This window comes from Archocentrus centrarchus, chromosome 10 (assembly GCF_007364275.1).
Source record: "Archocentrus centrarchus isolate MPI-CPG fArcCen1 chromosome 10, fArcCen1, whole genome shotgun sequence".
Classification (NCBI taxonomy): Eukaryota; Metazoa; Chordata; class Actinopteri; order Cichliformes; family Cichlidae; genus Archocentrus; species Archocentrus centrarchus.
This window is the reverse complement of record NC_044355.1, coordinates 24792467-24811753: the sequence shown is the minus strand read 5'-3', so window position 1 is coordinate 24811753 and position 19287 is coordinate 24792467. Positions and strand designations below refer to the sequence as shown.

The window sequence follows — 19287 nt, the reverse complement described above, 5'->3', positions numbered from 1 at the left end:
CACAGGAAGGCCCCAGGTGAGCAGGAACCTTCTTGCTTTGAGTTGAGAATGCCAACCACTAAATAATGATTAACTTGTGCTGTTGATGAAAATCCCCAAAAGTTTGCAGCTCCAACACTCATGTTTGTTTTTATGTTGACTGCAGGTTATAGTACTCTTCAAGTCCAGTTTCAGGTGGCAGTAATGGAAACTGTAAGGACAGTCCAAGCCGGCACAGGGCGTTGTTTTGTTTTGTTTTTTGTTTGTTTGTTTTTTTTCCAACAGAAATTGTTCAATTTTACGGAAATCTTTTAGCTCTTAAATCTTTTACAGTTCTGGTGAAAGTACCATTGTTATTTCCAGTGTGGTCATTGAAACCGATGCCCTAGTTTTCCTGTAGGAGAGTGTGGGTTTCAAGAGTCCACCTTGTCAGACGGCAGCTCCCAAACAATTTCGTTGCACTCTTAACAAAATACGCACTGTCTATACTGTTAATGAATTGTGTGTGATTCTTTTTCATTTAGTCTTTAATAATCACGGAAGGGATACAAACAATACCCGGAATACAAAGCTGGAAGACAAACGCCTTTGTGAATTGTTAGGCCTCGTTGCGTTTCTCAGTAAAGTTTCATTTCACTGTGGACCTGGTAAATACGGGGCTTGCCGTGAAACCGCTTGCATTTATGGAAATTGGAGGGGAACAAACGCGGGGACGGAGCTCGACACATTCTGCCTGAGCACGCCGGCGAATGGAGCGCTCTCATTGGACAGGCCTGCTGACCTCAAAAGGGGCGTGAACTTCGCTGCTAGCTTTTTAGCTGTTGTGTGATCATCTGGGGTTCTGGTTCATTCTTGGCGGCGCCCAGCATTAGGTTTTTTGTTTTGTTTTTGGGTAGTCTGTGGACAGCATTTCAAGCTGTCGCGGATTAATTACTCTTGCAAGCATCTGTAGCTGTTGGGCTGATGGACAAGACGTGAAGTGAAACGGTGACCCGGCCTCTCTCTTTCTGAAAATGGTATTGTGGTTAACTTAGCCAGTTAGCTTATCAGGCTAGGTAGCTGGACTCTTGTTGTCGCTGAGCCAATTGGCTTCCATTAGCTAGCTGTGCAGCGTTAGCTAGATGGTAGGCTGACCAGCATCACTTTAGTAGCTTGGATATTTTAACACCGAGACGAGCATTCATTTCGTGGACAAAGCGACCATTTGGCTAGTTTGACTATCGCTAGCTCATTTAAGGCGCTAACATGCAGCGGTAGTTTGGATCCAGTCGCCATAAAGTGCTACCTCGTACCAGTTAGTGGGCATTGTGCGGTGTATATAGCCATGGCTTGCTAACCATCCATCAGGAAAGTTGGTGACTGGTCATAACGTTGCAGACAGCGTTAATGCGGGGCTGAATACACGGCTGCTTTGCAGAGGGAACGCCGTTATGGTTCACATCCAGCGTTAGTTTGCTTCAGCACCGTAGTTAACCTGGCCACGGGGCCTTGCAGACTAATGTTAGGCGTCTATATTGTTTTAGCTCGTCGTAGGTGAGCTCAGCTGACTGTTTACTGGTATTTCGTTAAGAGCATGTGAAGTTTGCACAGTTTGAAGATCAATAATGTAACATTACTGAGTTGGTTCGCCATTTTTAAGTTGATGAATCTGTAGAGGAGTGGGGGGGAAGTGTTATTTAGCGACATGAACAGCTCAGGAGTCATGCCACAAGAAAAGATGGAACTGGATCTGGAAATCCCAGGGTCCATAGCTCAAAGCGATGGACACCTCAGAAGATCCAACAGTGCACCTATGATAAATGGTTTGAGGTAGGATAGTATGATTTACTTTACTGCAAAATTAAAACTCTTTTCTCTTGCACACATGGAAACAAGTGCATTTGCGTTGGCATGATGGTTAAAGGCCATTATAATTTGTCCTTGCAGTGATAACTCACAGGTATTCCAGAAGGAGGTCCTACGATGCCGGAGAAATAGCACTACCATTGTGAACAGGCCTAACATGGTACAGTTCTGTATTAAACACATGCCAGCTAGATCAATGTGCCTGAATTGCTGTAAGGAATGTTCTACTCTTCAGCTGTGTCCTCTTTTACAGGTTCCTTCATCACCTATTCGAGTCCCTAGTACTAGACTTCATCAGATAAAACAAGTAAGGAACAGAGATGTATGCAGCAACAACAATAAAAAACCCTCCAAGTATTTCATGTGGAAATTGAGCTCTTCCGACCACCATCTCTGTCTCATGCCATAGGGAGGAGATACAAGAGTACCATTTTGGCATTCACAGGGTCACTGATCTTGAGTTGATCATCTCCTTAAAGGGCAAATGATTACTGAATGGGCTTGATTTCTATAAGAAACAAAATTGGGGGGGGGGGGGGGGGGGGGGGGGTCAGTTGTAGCATCTGAGATAAGACAGAAGTTGTACCCTTGAGTCTGAAGTAGGCCTAACTGAAGTGGAGTGGTACATTTCAAATCTATCTAAAGGGGATCTGTTAGGTTTATTTCCAGCTCCATATTTTGATTCTTTAGTAGCCAGAGAGCTTCTAGAAATAAGACTCCCCACTCAGCAGCCATCCTGAAATCTCTCTTGCTGCTTATTAGGGCAGTTATTTTGAAGCATTAATCAAATTAACTTTCATTTCAATTATTCCTTGGACATAGAAACATATAGAAATCACCAATTACGGCTACTTAAAAAAAACAAAAAAACACCTAAAAGGATTTTTAAAATGCTTTAAAAAAAAAAAAAGTTAAACTTCAAACAAATCAAACTTTGCTGTTTGAAAGTTCTCCCATAGAGTTTAACTCAGGATTAATTGTGTGTCATGTACCTCTTATGTCTTTGGAGTAGCTTTGTATGATTCAAAGTTTAAGCTGAAACTCCTCTTCTTCTTTTACCGTAGTATATACACATAACAGGAAGTAGGGAAAACAATAATGGGTCCACTTTAAAGATGTGGTGGTAGCCAATGTGACTTAACCTTCGGCTCTCTCGTGTTCTCTTGTAGGAAGAGGGCGTAGATGTGATGAACAGAGAAACTGCACATGAGCGGTGAGCTATCCATTTATGTGCACAGTGTTTGAATGAAGAGATCTGCTCTGTTGTTGGTGAAATGCTGAGCACCCACCGCTTATTTGTTGTTCGCTGTTCTTGTGCACACAGGGAAGTTCAAACTGCCATGCAGATGAGCCATTCTTGGGAAGAAAGCCTTAGTCTGGTAAAAGCTCTGTCCAGCAGTGTTGCTGATTATGTTCTGCTGACTGGCAGTTTTGCATGTTTTGGCCCTTGGCCTTTCTTGGCCTCTCTCTACTTACATAGAGAGGACAAGTACGAACATGCTAGAGTAACACTGAAATAATTGGGAGTTATCAGGGCCACCAGTCTCTAAAGGTCAGGCTGAGTTGGTAGTATAATACTCCCACACTTGCAGCATCTTTACTACTGGACAAAAGGATACTGTAACCGTATGGTGAACGGTGAATTTTTAAATTTTTTTTAATGTTGCATTCTTAGAGTGACAATGATTTGGAGAAGTCTGCATCTTCATCTCCAAAGCGAATCGACTTTGTGCCTGTGTCTCCGGCCCCATCCCCAACCAGAGGAATAGGAAAAAAGGTACGTCTGACATCAGCTGTGGTTAGATTCACACAATTACCACATTATAGTTTCATTAACCAGATGAAGACATGATTTTGATTACTTGCTGTAACCCAGTTGGCCCTGTAACGTCCAATAATTGAAACACATGCAGCCTGCAGGAAACGACTGGCTGCAGAGAAGCAGGAGGTTTAAGCTGTTAGTTTGCTGCAGCTCCAAAATGCTGCATTTTCTCTTAAAAGGGATTTATTATGTTTATTTCCAGCTCCATAAATCTATTCTTGGATTCAGTTGGTGTAGCTCTGCATGATTCCCAGTTTAAAATAATCCTGATTTTTATACTGGCACTATATTTTAATTCCTCCATTGTCTGAAATAAACTGTTCTAGCTTTGCTTGTCTTTACTGGCCACCCTCCTGAGGCAACCACGTTAAGGATATCCCCCCTCTGTCACAAAAAGAGATGCAAGTATCTGAAAGAGGTCCGACATGAAGTTTTAGTTCATAGGGATGATTAAAATTAAAAATATGTTGCCAGGTAGATTTGACCCATTCTGCGTTTAATGTCCGAAGGGAAATGTAAGCTATCAGAACAATAAGATAAAGATAAAGCTTTACTTTTGTAGCACTTAATTACTGCACTTTCATGCAGATCATATGTTGCTAATGTATAATGTCAGTCTTGTGGTCCCCCCCCCCCACTTTACGAGCAGCAGTGTTTCTCTCCTTCACTACAAATTCTGGTGACCAGCAACGGTCTCACTCCCAGCCCAATACCCAGCCCAACACGACGATTCAGGTGAGCACCAATTCTTTTGAGTAGTTAAAATGTTATATCAAGAGCTTAAAAAAAAAAAACTAAAATAGCTTAGTGATTTAGTGTATTAGGGGAGCACAGTGGAACAGTGGTAAGCACTGTTGCCTCACAGCAAGAAGGTCCTGGGTTTGAATCCACTATCTGGCTGGGGCCTTTCTGTGTGGGTATTCTGGCTTCCTCCCACCGTCCAAAGACATGCAGTTAGTGCGGTTAGGTTAACTGGTTATTCTAAATTGCTCATAGGTTTGAATGGTTGTCTCTCTGGCGACCTGTCCAGGGTGTACCCTGCCTTTTCCCCCCCTATGGCAGCAGGGATAGGCTCCAGTCCCCTCTGTGACCCTGAATTGGATAAGAGGAAGAAATGGATGGATGGATTTATTGCATTAGCTCTGCATAAGCTTAGCTCCTTAGTAGATCTGTACTTGACAGGCTTTGTGCAGTTATATTTGTAAGTTTAACTTGTGGCCGCTGTTTGATGCTGTTTTATTTTAGTATTTGTGTTTTCTGTTTCGTTCAGTCGGCGGAGTCAAAGCCCGATCAATTGCATCAGAGCCAGCATACTAGGTCCAATAAAACGCAAAGGTGAGTCATGTTTTAAACACTTTAAAAGTCTCTGTGTAAAGGAGGCTTTGCACATTAATACAGCAGCAAACAGTCACACTCCCTCTGAGTGTATTGTAATCGGGGCTACCTCTGCTTTGTTGTGGTAGCTGCTCTGACTGTGTGTACATGCCAGCGTGTGTAACCCTTTGACCCTCCCAGTGTTTATATGGTGATTACGAGATTGACCTGCCACACAAAAGATATGAGCTGGAGTTGCGTCGGTTTGCTAGCAGTGTCCTAAACATTAAACTGAAACAAACAAACTTTAGTTACCTTCAGCGTGCTTTACTTGATGAATATTGTGGGGTAGCCATGGCAGGATTTAGGTTGCTGTCCAGATTAAATGAAGGGTTTCTTCCTAAGCTTGATTACATAAATACTGAGAAAACTCAATATTCCAGCCAAAGAAATGATTGCAAGAGGTGCATCCTCTTGCTTAGTGTATCTAAATTTCACATTGTGATTAGGGGGCACTTTTTTTCACAACACCTTGCTGAGAAAATAAATGGAGATGGTGGAGTTAATCATGGCCAAGCTGTTCTTCTGTTTTGGCCTGAGATACTGGTGCTGCACACACACGCAGTGATTAAGGTGTCATGTAAAGCACCATTTCTGATTGAGCTCCATTTCTTTCAGTGTTTAGAGCTAGGGCTGGACACTCTGCTCCATAGTCCTCCATAATATTTGCAGAACAGAGTTGATTGTGCTGCTGTTGTTGCACGCTTTCTTTGGTTAAATGGGTTCTATAATGACTTGGATACAAAATGGTGATTCGTGATGTGATTTGGACTCTGTTAATGTCGCATTACTTAATTTGGTTACATTTCTGACGAGCAGTCTCAACCCAAGAAAGTCTGTCAACTGAAATCATACCTTCACTTCAGTCAGTAGAGTGGTTGCATGTTATCTGTAGATTAACTAAATCTGCCGGTGCTGGGATATTAAATCATTCTAAACTCCTTATTTTAAACTGGAATCATAACAGACACTGGGCCCTTTTTCACTTTATATGAGCGGGTAATAAACAACACATCCAGCTCAGGCTGGTTGTGGCAGTCGCCACTGGCAGATGCTGGAGCCAGTAAATCTGGAGCTGTATATGCATACAGTTATGAAGTGATCATTAGGCTAAACACATTGCAATATGCAAATTCTGATAGGTTTGCACTCGAAGCCTAGCACATTAAATGCGACAGTTGTCAGAACATGAACATGTTGGCTTCATGTTTTAAGATGTTTTTGTGTGTGTGTATTTTTGGGCCATCTGTTGACAAAATGCTGCCACGCTACAGATTTATCACGATGTTAATTAGTATGGAGCTGACTGCATAAAGTTCATTAAGTGCAAATATTAATTAGGCCGTGCCATTTCATCTGCCTGTCACTTTTGAGATTAGTCGCAGAGCTCCTGTCTCGAGAGTTCCTAATGTCAGGTCCCTGTACTCTGCAGGTGAGATGGAAACGGAGAGTCAACCCAAGAGGCTTTTCCAGGGTACCACCACCATGCTGTCCTCGGATGTGTCCAACCTCTCAGATCTCAGCTCTTGGTAAGGAACTCTTGGACCATCAAATATGATATTGTTTAGATAATGATGATCTTTTGAATGCCGAGTAATATATGGTCTTATTGAGCATTATTTAGTCGGCATGACTTTAAAGGGACAGGTAACCCCAAAATCAAATGTACACAGTCTCCTGGCTGTGGTGTGCTGTCCAGTTTTGGAGGCTATTAGTTGCATGCATGTCTGCCTTCTCTTGACCCTGATGGATCTAAATGGTAGTCACCTTGTTGGTGTTTTCTTTTTTTTTTTAATTAACCTTCTACAGAATGTATGTTTGATTTTGGGGTTAGCTGTCCCAGAATGAGTCGGTGTGAGTGCATAAATTTGAGTAGTGCGTTCATTCAGGGTGAGTTAATTATCCAGACCTTACTGAAGACTTTTTTTTTTCCCTTTCCTCTTCCCTTTCCTCTTCAGTCACTCTCCAGATTTACTGGATGGAAGTCTCAGCAGCGTGGGCTCCTCCACTGACTCGCCAGGCAAAATGGAGGGAGTGTCTCCTTCCTCGTCCAGCAACTCACCGTTTGCTTCCCTCCAGGATTTGTCTCCCAAATGAGCATGGGATAACTAAGACTTAAAAAAAAAAAAAAAAAAAAAAAGTGGAAAAAGCCTTTCTCCAGGGAACCCGTTTCCTTTTCAGACCCTTCACATCACCAACTACAATTTTGTTCAAGTGGGGTTTTCCCCACTTTTTTTTTTTTTTTTTTTTTTTCCCTGACTGGCTGTTTTCCTGCCTACTTTTATGGAGGGTCTCGATTTTAAGGAGACTACAGCCATGGATAGGATTTTGTGTAAGAGGTAACCCTAGTAAAACTAGGACTGACTGAAGACGCTGTGTGCACCAGCTGCTAATTGATCTTGGATGGTGCCAGGCTTCGTAGGGATGTTTTTATAAGTGGCTGTTGTGTAAATCTGTTCTACCAGTTCCCCTCACCAGAGAGAGACACTGAGCACTGGACGTATAAAGACTACTTGGATGTGTACATTTCCCTGTTGTGTGCTGGAAAGCGTCTGGCCACAGACCTTTGTGTGCACACAGTCTGCAGATTTTGTAAGAAAAGATTTAACTTATTGTTTTCCTGCTTCAGATGTTGAGCAGATATTCTAAATATTTTTATGGTATAGGCTGTGAAATGTGGTGCTTGCCCCCCCCCCCCCCCCCCCCCCCAAACTCCAAAAATGATTTGCTGCTATTTAATTGCACAGAATGAGCAATTAACGCACATAGCAGTAAATCATGGATGAAATAAGATGGTCATTCCTGGTAGTCTTTCAACACTACAGGTTCCTGTGTTATCGGGATGGTTTCTTTTTTGTAGATAAGTTTGGAAATATGACTTTTTTTTTTTTTTTTTTTTTTTTTTTTTTTCCTCTTCTTCTGGCAAAGTGTTCTTATTTATGGAAATTGGATGGTGATAGCTCTCTATCTCCAGTAAACCATTTGTGCTGTCATTTACACCAAATCAACTGACTGCTGGAACATGAAGCATATTAAAAAATAAAAAAAAATGGCACCATCACATTGTGAATAAAGAGACTGCTCTTTCTGCTGTGGTTACATTTATTCAAAGCTTATTGCACAGGATGCTTGGTCCTGTAGTGTTTCAGCCTGTGAGTCTTAATCAGGAAGCAACTAAAACCGAATCTCAAAAAAAAAAAAAAAAAAAAAAGAGTCAGAGGACTACCGTATGTAGAGGTTAAGCCTGCACTGTGATATTTGCACCTAAATTTGGTTTGTTGTCCTGACCCCAGTGTTCATACCCACCTGTATAACGCAATATGTCCAAACCCCTTTTGTGGCTCTGTAACCATAAATGTTTATGTACAAAAAGGAAGTGATTGTAAGTCATTTTATGGAAGTGTGCCCTTTTTAATTTAAAGAAGTGTGGTTGCAGTTCATTTACTGAATGTCTTTCCTTTTTATACAAATAGGAAAATGGGAAAAGCTGTTTTTCTTTTTTGTTTTTTTTCCCTCATTTTATGAAGTGTTCGGGGCATGAACTTAGCCAATGATATGCTATGCTATATGTCTGTAATAGAAAGGCTGTAATCTGCCAAGCTGGCTAACACCTTGCCTCTGCTCGTCTTTTGTGACTGCCATCGTAGCGGACATCAGGAGTAAATAAATTATTTCATTATTACATTTGTGTAACTGCATTCTTCTTTTATTACAGCTCCTGTATGGAAGACTTCCAAAACTACCAAAAAGAAAGAAATGACTCGATTCCATTTAAATGCACGAGAAATTGTATAAATAAATATAATGTATTTGTATGTCCCGTGGCCACTGAAATTTCTTTATTTTTTTTTTTTAAAACAGTCCTTGAATGCTACTGCTGAAGTCCTCTTCGGCAGAGAGACTTCGTTCTAGAAAAACTTAAACACTCCTGCTACTTGATTAACAATTCGTTTGGTGTGTTTTGGCATTTTGATGACCGGTACTGCCAAAAATCCAAAATAAATACATGACTGTCTTAATGCCACAACATTTCAAATCAAGTTGAGGTTTGGACTTTGAGCCAGTGTTTTTCTTTTTCAGCTGTTCTGTTGCACATTTGCCGCTGTGCTTGAGATCTTTGTCCTTTTGCAGGCACATTAAGCCAAGCTTTACCTGATGGACAGATGGCCTCACATTTCAGGCAAGAGTACTTTGGTATACAGAGGAGTTCATAGTTGACTGAACTGCAAGGTGCTCAGGTCCTCATCACTGTGCTTGACAGCAGCTGTTACCAGGCGTTTGTGCTGATGTGCACAGTTTTGTTGAACTGTGCATTATGGTCAAACATCTCCGCTTTGGTCTTGTCTGTCCAAAGGACATTGTTCCAGATATTTTGTGGTTTGTTCAGACTTTGCAAACCTAATCTGTGCTGCATAGCAGCCCTAACAAACAAGCCATACAGTCAGTTTTCTCTTAGTACTGTCATGAACTTTTAGATTTGACGTGTTACCGGAGGCCTGTAGAGTTTGAGAGGTGGGTCTTGGGTTTTTAGCAGTTTTTCTGAGCGTTGCATGGTCTGACCTTGGAGTGAACTTGCTGGGATGTCCACTCCTGGAAGATTGGGAGTTGCCTTGAATGTTTTCCACTTGTGAATAGTCATTGTCACTGGAAAATGATGGACTTGAGAATCTTTGGAAATGGCCTTATAACCCATCCAAGTTTGATGGGCAACAACAGTTGGTTCAATAATATGATTGCTGATGTATTTAGTCTGTCATGGTGTTAACACATACCAGCAAACTGACAAAACTTCTGTTTTTATAGAGGTGCTCACACACTGATGGTAAATGCATTTGATTGTCAACACCTGGCTGCCCTCTTAATTCCTGTGGAAGGTGAAAATTTTCTTTTCCACAGGACTAGGCATCATTTTTTATGCAGAGGAGAACTTCCGCATTATCACTGAGTAACTGGATACAGTCTGCTTAAAGGCCTTGGGTATCATTAATATAACAGTTTTACACAGTTCACTCAGAGAACCTTTAAGTAAAGGTCAAAATTACATAATCATAAATACACTCACCAGATGCTTCCTTGAGTTTCCTTGGTAGTACCAGATTGGACCCCATTTTGCCTCCAGAACTACCTTAATTCAGATTCAACAAGGTGCTGGAAACATTCCTCAGACATTTTGGTCCATATTAACATGACAGCATCACACAGCTGCTGCAGATTTGTTAGCTGCACCCAAAGGTTCTCTATTGGAGAGAGATCTGGAGAGTGTGGAGGCCACCTGAGTACAGTGAACTTGTCATGTTTAAGAAGCCATTCTCAGATAATTTGACCTTTGTGACACTGTGTGTTATCCTGCTGGAGCAGCCATCAGAAGATGGGTGCACTGTGATTATAAAGGAATGGACATGGTCAGTTACAATACTCAGGTAAGCCTTGGGGTTTAAAAGATGCTCAGTTGGTACTAAGCATTCCAAAGTATTACAAGAAAATATCCAACAATTATTTTTTGCCAGTAGTCAATGATATAACACGCTGGTGGCAGGTCCAGTGAGGTAGAGGTTGGTTCTCTGCTATCTTTCAACAAGAGGAACAATATAAATCTTTAAAAGGAGCAACTGATTGGAATAAATCTCAATATTATTTATAAAAATTGTTTTTTGGAAAGTATCCATGATTGAACTTCTTATCAAAATGCCTCAACAGCGACATCTGCAGGCTAGAGGGGGTAGAGCAGTCTGTGTGAGTGTGGGGGCAGAGAGACAGACAGCCAGAGTCTCACCTCTGCAGGATCTCTTCTATTAATTTAATGCACTTCAGTTTTTTTCATGCTGGCGCTTGTTGCAGCAGCCCTGACGGACTGTTAAACACAGAGAGGATGGATCTGAAGGAGGGGAGCCTTCATGGACTAAAGCATGGATTATGCTTTTATTTATTTCTTACTGACGAGGCATCTTTTGGTCTCACAAAACCCAAAGATCACAGTTTTGTGTGTGCATTGCTCTTAAAACGCCGGCTGCAGCATCGCTCATTGTAGCTATGAAGGATCAGCGAAAGTGTAGTGAGTGTAACTCACAACACACTTAATGCTTTGATAACTTCAGGTAACACACTCAGGGGTTGTGCACATGGTAAAACGTAATTATTCATAACTATCAGTGAGTTCTGCACAGACAGGATCACCTCAGACAGCTGAGGTGTCACACAGTTGCAGTTTGTTGTTACACAGAGGCTGACTTTGAGAGCAGTCAGAATATTTTTGATTTTTGAAGTCTGAATGGCAGGAGTTTGATGAAGAAGAAGCCAAAGCTCTTCTGAAACAGGTAAGAACATATCAAAACTGCGCTTTGTGTGTTTTTGTTTCAGGCGTGAACATCAATAATGAGACATCAGGTTTCAAACACAGATGCTCCTCAAATTTCCAGAGGCCATAGCTCCTAAATTGAAGTCACATTCGACATACAATTAAGTTAAACTGTTTCAGTATCACTGTGATGTTTGAATGGCTTTAAATATTAATGCCGATCACTTTACTGTACAGGCAGCCTAAACTCCTCAGCATAGCCAAAAAATATATGAAGATCCTTAAACAGAAGCAGCAGGAAACACAGAGCTCCAGACTGCTCACAGGAAGTGGTGATAGAGGTCCGAGTCCTGCAGAGCTTCAGGGAGCTTCCTCCTCGCCCTCTCCTGAACATGGCATCTCAGACTCTGAGGAAACTCTCCGCCAGTGTTAGAAAGGCCACTTTGGATTGAGTCTCTGCCACTTTCACAGCAACGGAAAGCCAAGCCACCTTCTCTTGCTCCATCAGAGATGACATAATCCAGACCATCCTGACAGAAATCAGAGATTCTGCCCAGAGACACTGGAAACTTTACACATGTGCTGCTCACTATAATTGTTGCTGCAGTGGTGAAACACATTTGCAAGATCTTTCAGCCTCAGAGCCCCGAGCCGACTCATCACACATCTAATGTTCAACCATCGATGACAGCCAGGACGCCTTAAATACTGTTGGAACTGAGGAAGAACCAACAACCAGGCCAGAAACTCTGATGAGGTCTCACCAGGTTCTGCATCACCTGCTGCTGAACCTCCGACCTCGTCAGAGGTTCAGGGAAGGGAGGATGAAGGGATATTATCACTTTAACACCAAGTTTATCATATTTTATACATGAGTTTTGTGAGTTTTTGAAACTTCTACATCATCAGTTTACCATTTTTCCCTCGAAAAACCTACATAAATTGCACAATACATTTTTCAGCAATAAACTGCAGAAATATGCCAGATGTAGCAAATATGATACAAATTGCAATATGCAAATTAATTTTTTTTGTTTTTGTTTGTTTAATTTATCAAAAGGTTCAATAAAACACTCCATTTTTTTTTTATTGTATATTTTGGCAATTATTTCATGGTTCAGGCTTTACAGGGTTCTACAATCCCAAGAAGTACCCCAAACTTACAAAGCAACCTGACTCTGCTGAGGTTTCAGCTCCTCTGGCTGAACCTGTTATCATTCGCTCAGCACAGGATCACTCCCGGACCACAGTGGAACAGACCATCTGCTCCTGCTCTATCAGAGATGACATGATCCTTTCCATCTTGATAGAAATCAGCAGGATATACGCAGAGGACACCACAAATGTTGCGTCAGTGCTGCTCGCTAAAATTGTTGCTGTTACAGTGAAATATGGCTGCCAGATGTTTCAGCCTGAGAGCCCCGAAGATCACCAAAACAAAAGTCTCAAATATAAAAACAGGAGTATACAGACACTCCTGTTTTTATATTTGAGACTTTTGCTTTGGTGATGAAGTTTGAGTCACTGAGCTGTTTTTTAAGACAGCTCCTGATTCATCAGAGTCGTCTCTATTCAACTTTTTTAAAAATTATTTTTTCCATGGACATGCAGTAGGTGCTAACCAGGAGAGACAGTCCCTGTTCCCATGTTGTACAACAGCATGACAGTGAAACACTTTTGACCGTGGTGTCCAAACAGATATTTACTTGCACTGGGGTAACAGAAGCTGGTGTCTTATTTGTTTTCTGCATGGCAAACCACTGCAGGCCAAATAGTCCATTTTATTTTTGGCTCACTCACTCTTCCTGTTTACTCACACAGGCATGACTGTCCTGCAGAGTTCAGTGTTATTAAAAAATATGATTACCATTAAAATGGGTATTTGTTCTGTTAAAATGTGCCCATGTGGGAATGACTTATTTACACCCCGGGAGGCAACCGGTGCCCAAGCAGTTGCAAATCACGATGCTTTCAGATGACACCCCTCCCCCATGGGAGGCGGCTGGATTATTTTCAGTAACCATCATTGCAAAGTTAACAGAAGCTTTATTGTCCTATTCTGTGCTCTGCACCCTCCCGACCCAACATGTAATGTGTAAAAAATGAATAAAACAGAATCTGTCTTTGAACATGACACACTCTACAGCTGTATTGAGACTTTATTAAACATCTGATAAAGTACGGCAAGCGAACCATTCTTCTTTAAAAAGACGATCTCTCCTTTGGTGACATGTAGAAGTATCTTACTGCTGAAAAACTTAAAGCCCATTCAGACAAAGTATCCACACATGCAAATAATGGCATTTAGTCCTCAGTCTACTCTAAAATGCTTTAAAAATATCAATATAATAATGGTAACAGGTAAATACCATAACAAAACTTTTAATAGCTTTATATACAAGTATCACATTTGCATGTTGATTCCTTCACACTGAAATGACCACATTCTTTCACATAATGGCAACAGAATTACAGACAGTACGCGAGGCCAAAAGACAGTAAACGGCCTCATGTTTCTTCACGGCCCCTGCACCGCTGCGTCTCAGGGACAGCCCCACTCACACTCTGACCTGCACACTGCAGGTCTTCCCATTTGCATCAGATCAGGTCCGTGTATGTATAAACACAAATGTGTGAATTTGAAAACAAGTATGCTAAAATGTATTTTTCAGAGGATGAGGTAATTGAATAAGTACCCCTGCTCCCAGCTCTACTTTTTTTTACTCATAGTAGTGCCTCTGGTGGGAGAATGCTCTCTTCATGTTTTTTTTTCTTCCCTCTCCTCAGCTCACGGCACTTCATGTGCGTAGTATGACCATTGTAAGAAGCCCTAAAATATAACAAGACACAGCACTGGGTATTGTAAACTGCAGCACACATTCTTTCAACACAAACAGCGTGGTTCACATTCAAGAATTTTTCAAACATGCAACTTCTTTCTGTTTTTACTCACCGAGAACATAAGCAGCTACAAGTTTCTTGTTAATACTTAAGTGGAGGTAGACAGGCACAGTAGATTCTTGCTCCCCCAGCGTCGGGAGCATCAGGGCGGCCATGCACATCAGCCCAAGCAGCACTGTCAACAAACTGGGTCCTCCAGCAACAGGACGGCTCTCTGCTGATGTCACACACACACACACACACACACACACACACACACACACACACACACACACACACACACACACACACACACACACACACACAGAACAATAAACAGGATTGGAAAAGAGTAATAATATAATAAACGATATCCCTGAAATGGCCACAAATTGAATTTGATGAACATTTGGCTCCATCTAGTGGCAACATCACACAACAGTCCTTTCTCCTACCTGTCTGAAATGCAGTCTGTTCAAAAAACTCGCCGTCTCCAAACTGCTCTGTGATTCGGCGTTCCTCATCTTGGGGCCGGGGGCTGGGCGGCTCCTGTGAGGCTGAGGGACGGAGAGTAGCCGTCACCTCTTTGCGACCCAGAGCTTTCCGCTGACTCTGTTCCGACACCTGCAGTCGGAACTTATCGTAGACCCCGTAGTGGCACGCGCGCACATCCCGGTGTCGGATTACTCTGTATGAACACAGGAAGTTAGCTGTGCAGACAACATTAAATTCACAAATCTATATTACCAAAGTCTGAAATAACTCACATATCAACGCAACACTGAGGCCTGACAGCTCCAGTCGCATCCACCACAGTGTACTTGTTTGGTGCCGTGCACAGCACTGACAAAGACGAAAACAAGACACAACTTACTCATGTGATCGTAAATGCAATAAATAACAAAAAGATTATTTGTAAACACATAGAGATTTTGCCTCCATCTACTCACTGACCTTTAAACTTGAGGGCGAACTCATAGGGATTGTAGAGGGTGAGCACCTGTTTGTGAGACGACTGCTCGTCCGCATAGAAGACGAGTTCAGTGGGGAACACGAACACGGGAAGTCTTCCTTCCACCAGCCCAGGCGGTCGATGCTGCTGCTGCTGCATTGGCTCCCACTGAGCTCTGCCCTCTGCCTGGGCCCCGCCAACTCTTCTCTGGCAACTCTCAAGCTTTGTAAGCTCCCGTCAGGTGTAAACAGCACTTCCCACTCTCAGCTCCTCAGGGCCATGACATGATACTGTGAAGAGATACAAGTGATGAAATGCAAACTATACCAAAAGGCCGTCTCTGGAGCTTGAAAAAGGGCGACAAAACTTCTTTTTGTTTCTTGAACACGTTTCCGACCTGGATGACTGAGAACCTACGCAGACATATACACTAAAAGGCAACAACCTGCCATTCCTTCATATTTTATTAGTAATAGTAAAAGTAGCGAGATAATACATTTATTTAATTTATTCGTACATCTCCTCTAGCTTTTAGTCACTCTGCACTTTGTTGTCTTTTTTTTCAGCGACCCCAGGGAAGCCAGAGTTTCTGCCTACCTCTTAAATGCTTTGTTTTAGGTGCCGTTTACACGAGACCGTTTTCATTTTGAAACGGTGTCGTTTTGATGCGTTTCGGCCTTGCGTTTACACGACAACGGTGTCGTTTTGATGCGTTTCGCCCTTCTGTTTACACGACAACAGAGTGAAAACGATGTGTTTCAGAAACGGGGTCCAGAGTGGAGCGTTTCAGAAACGCACCGGCTTGCGTTTTCGTGTAAACACTTGAAACCGGGGTGATTTGAAAACGCTCGACTCGCACATGCGCACTATGGTTGCGACGGCCAGTTTTTCGCGCACGCGCAAACTGATAAACAGTACTCGCGGATTCACGAGTGCTTCTTATGCTTTTCCTGTGTTTTGACCGTTTTGTAATTCAGCGTTGTGTGCAGCAGCGATCCAACCTCATCATCTGTTCACACAAAACCTCTCACATTGGCCGTTTTGTAAGTAATGAACAATTTGCCGCACTACCTACTGTGTCACTCCACGCATGCGCGTCTTGCGTAAACAAACTGCAAAGAGAAAACCAACGCCAACTTGTGGCCTGGCATGGGAACTACATCGTTTTCATCGTTTCACATGTCCTCGTGTAAACGCGGATCGTTTCTGAAACGCCATCGTGTAAACGAAAGGCTGAAACGCATCAAAACGACACCGTTTCCAGTGAAAACGGCTTCGTGTAAACGGCACCTTAGTTTCACCCCCACCTCTGTGGGTTCACACCCTCTGCTTTCTCACCCCGTTTGCATAACAATGAGTCAAGCCATCCTCTGCCACCAAGTTACTCTAGAGACAAGAGATTACTCCTCCTGAGCCCCATTTACACGACACTGTATCCAGTGGAAATGTCAAAACGGTGTCGTTTCCGAAAAGTGACGCGTTTACACGGAGGTTTCAGAAACGATCTCCGTTTACATGGAAACGCAAAAACGCAGCAGTTCCCATTGCCAGGCCACAAGTTGGCAGTGCGGCTATAGGAGCCGCAACCATAGAGCGCATGTGCGAGTGCCCCCCCCTTCCCAAAAGCATCGTTTTCGTCCGTTTACAGGGAAATGGAGGCGTTTCAGAAACGCTCCACTCTAGAGCCCGTTTCCAAAAAGTATCGTTTTCACTCCGTTCTCGTGTACGGGAGGCCGAAACACATCAAAACTGTGTTTTGAAACGGTGTTGTGTGAACGGGGCCAGACCTCATTGCCTTCTGTTATAGCCTAGGTGTAACATATTTACAGCTACGTTTAAGCACCAATAACTCCATTAGATTTTCTATTTATTGTGATCATTTTAAGTGTAAATTAAAATTCTTAGGTTTAGGGATTATCATTTATATGACTGATATTATGATTGTTTTAGAGTAGGCTCAATACATGGTTTGAAACTACCATGTATTGAGCCTACTCAGCGCCTTACAGTGCATTAAAGATCAATGATTTAAAATATAGTGAATTCACAGAGAAGTTTTTCAAAAATAATTTGTACTTGTGTGTTTTAAAACCCCCCAAAAACAAACAGTACTCTTGTAACTGAGTTAAGATAACATTACTTCTGCATGACTGCATACTGCTAACTAATGATACAAACAATATGATGCAAGGTTTAAAATGAAACCCAACTAATACTGTACTTTTTGAGACCAAAGCATTACATTGATAAAGCGTTTTTTTTTTTATAAACCATCGCATATCTTTGATACTCCAGCACTGCAGTTTCCTGTTACTTATATACTGATAATCCTGCACGTGCAATAAATTCGCATGTATGCCAGATTTTAATGGGACACGCATTGGGCTCTTCTTTCCTTCCACAGGCGATAACAGCGTCAAAGCGTAATGATAAAACTTTTTAACAACACAATGCGCCTGGGCACGTGGCCCTTTGTGTTTACATGGTTACGGCAGAGCTCGAGGAGCGAGACCTGTGGTGTCGTAACACTTTTTGTTTTCTACGTATTATTTGTTCCACGTGAAACACACACACACACACACACACACACACACACACACACACACACACACAATAAAATCCCTACATTTGCAGGACAATACTGCAAGGCCACTTTCAGTATATGAGGTATGATATATTATTAAGTTATCTAGATGACTTTAGTGTTTCATTACTGTAAATAAACTCAAAGCTGCCTTTAAAGCACAGGTAAAACCTAAACAGACACTAGAAACGAGCTCTTCGTGGTATATTTGGCATAAATATTCAACAACAGCGACTTTGAAAACTGGCCCCTTGGCCACTGTGATGTAATACCGACGGTATAACATGTTCTCGCACTCCTCCTGTAATAAAACATATTTTCAGTATAACGCTAGCTGGTAGCGTTAGCTGGTAACAGATTTAAAGCTGTTCACACGCAGCGTGAACAAAGCAAAGCGAAGGTTTGTTTCCTGTCAATAACAACTCAAGAGAGAGGCTTTACCTTGTTGTCAGGACGCGGTTTCGTTAATGTTAGCGCTGTAAGCGAGGTCCGTGCTTCTGCTCCCACCCTGCTGTTGTTGATCCTCAAGCCCTTTCTTTTTTTTCTTTGTGAAGAACTGTACTGCAGATCTCGCGGTGCATGCTGGGACGGCGGAGGGCGAGTACGTGAGGACGTAACTGCTCCCCCAGCACGCGGGCTAGCATGTTTATTACAATTTCATAACATTTGGATCGGCGCGGAGGAAATGGGACCATAGAAAACTCCCCACCCCCCAAGCCTAATTTAATTACATCTGCAGAACGCTTTGACAACATGACTCTTCAATCATGATGATCTTTAAAAATTTCTCAAAATTTGTGTTCAAATGTAAAGTATACCTACGCATTCCCAGTGCAATAAAGAGTTTTGTTAGCATATGACGTATAAATAGGCTAACTGCAAACAAGAAATAATCTATTTTATACTTCCACTGGATATGAAGCATTTTTCTAAACTCCTGATATAAAGTTTTAAAAACTTACGGTAAACGGTTTTTTAAATAACGCTTTAAAAAAATACTATTCAATTTGACTTCGATAATGTCGCATTTATTATCATTATGGCCAAATCATAAACTAAAAAAAGGCGGCTCATCGGCGAGAAATATTTCCACGCTGCTGTATTTACAAACTTAAGCATGACTGCGTAAGTTTCTTCCTCAGTTTAACTTAACAAGGTCACGTAACTGCACACGTCCTGTTGTGTTGTGTTTAGAGTGAGAAGGACGGACCCTTTGAGGCGTCTTGAACGCAGCAAAAGAATAAGATAATAACGCGCGCGTGAGCTTGTAATGGAGCGGGGGTATACCCGTCAAGAAATTTCAGGCCTTAGAGTATAATTTTCACACTGCAACAACAATCAGGTATGTGGTTTCCAACTAACCTCGAGGTGACACAACTACGAGGGAATTATCCCAGGGTTTTTTTATCTAAACCCCACACGAAGAGACTGACAAACTGTACTCATGAGCCATTTCGACCTCGTTATATATGTATATAGAGGGGGGGCGTGGTTAATGAAACCGGGTTCAGCCAATGGCGTTGCACTGGAGGGAGCTGGGCGTTCCATTCCGTTAG

The 19287-nt window shown here is 42.1% G+C and overlaps 2 protein-coding genes and 1 non-coding gene across 6 annotated transcripts; 2 read left to right on the top strand and 1 right to left on the bottom strand.

The window, feature by feature from the left end:
* Positions 1–793: 793 nt before the first annotated feature.
* Positions 794–7197, top strand: pabir2 (PABIR family member 2). Its single transcript, XM_030739231.1, has 10 exons — positions 794–1788; positions 1906–1984; positions 2078–2131; positions 2994–3037; positions 3149–3203; positions 3500–3601; positions 4296–4381; positions 4917–4981; positions 6453–6549; positions 6979–7197. Exons 1-10 carry the CDS (start codon positions 1664–1666, stop codon positions 7115–7117), a joined length of 846 nt encoding a protein of 281 aa, XP_030595091.1. The 5' UTR covers positions 794–1663; the 3' UTR covers positions 7118–7197.
* On the top strand, positions 3256–3412 carry LOC115787520 (small nucleolar RNA U109). The gene has a single exon (XR_004020512.1). It is a non-coding gene; the product is annotated as a small nucleolar RNA U109 (small nucleolar RNA).
* Positions 7198–13438: 6241 nt separating the features above from the next.
* Positions 13439–19185, bottom strand: mospd1 (motile sperm domain containing 1). Of its 4 annotated transcripts, none has more exons than XM_030739498.1 (6): positions 19094–19185; positions 15150–15437; positions 14963–15038; positions 14651–14883; positions 14269–14433; positions 13439–14145 (listed from the first exon to the last, which is right to left on the bottom strand). In XM_030739498.1, the coding sequence occupies exons 2-6, from the start codon at positions 15304–15306 to the stop codon at positions 14114–14116; spliced, it is 663 nt and encodes a 220-aa protein (XP_030595358.1). In that variant the 5' UTR covers positions 15307–15437; positions 19094–19185; the 3' UTR covers positions 13439–14113. The 4 variants fall into 4 exon arrangements, with proteins under 4 accessions (XP_030595358.1, XP_030595356.1, XP_030595359.1 ...); XM_030739496.1 differs by lacking the exon at positions 19094–19185 and adding an exon at positions 18173–18330; XM_030739499.1 differs by lacking the exon at positions 19094–19185 and adding an exon at positions 18173–18330 and having other exon boundaries at positions 14269–14430.
* Between the last annotated feature and the right edge of the window lie 102 nt (positions 19186–19287).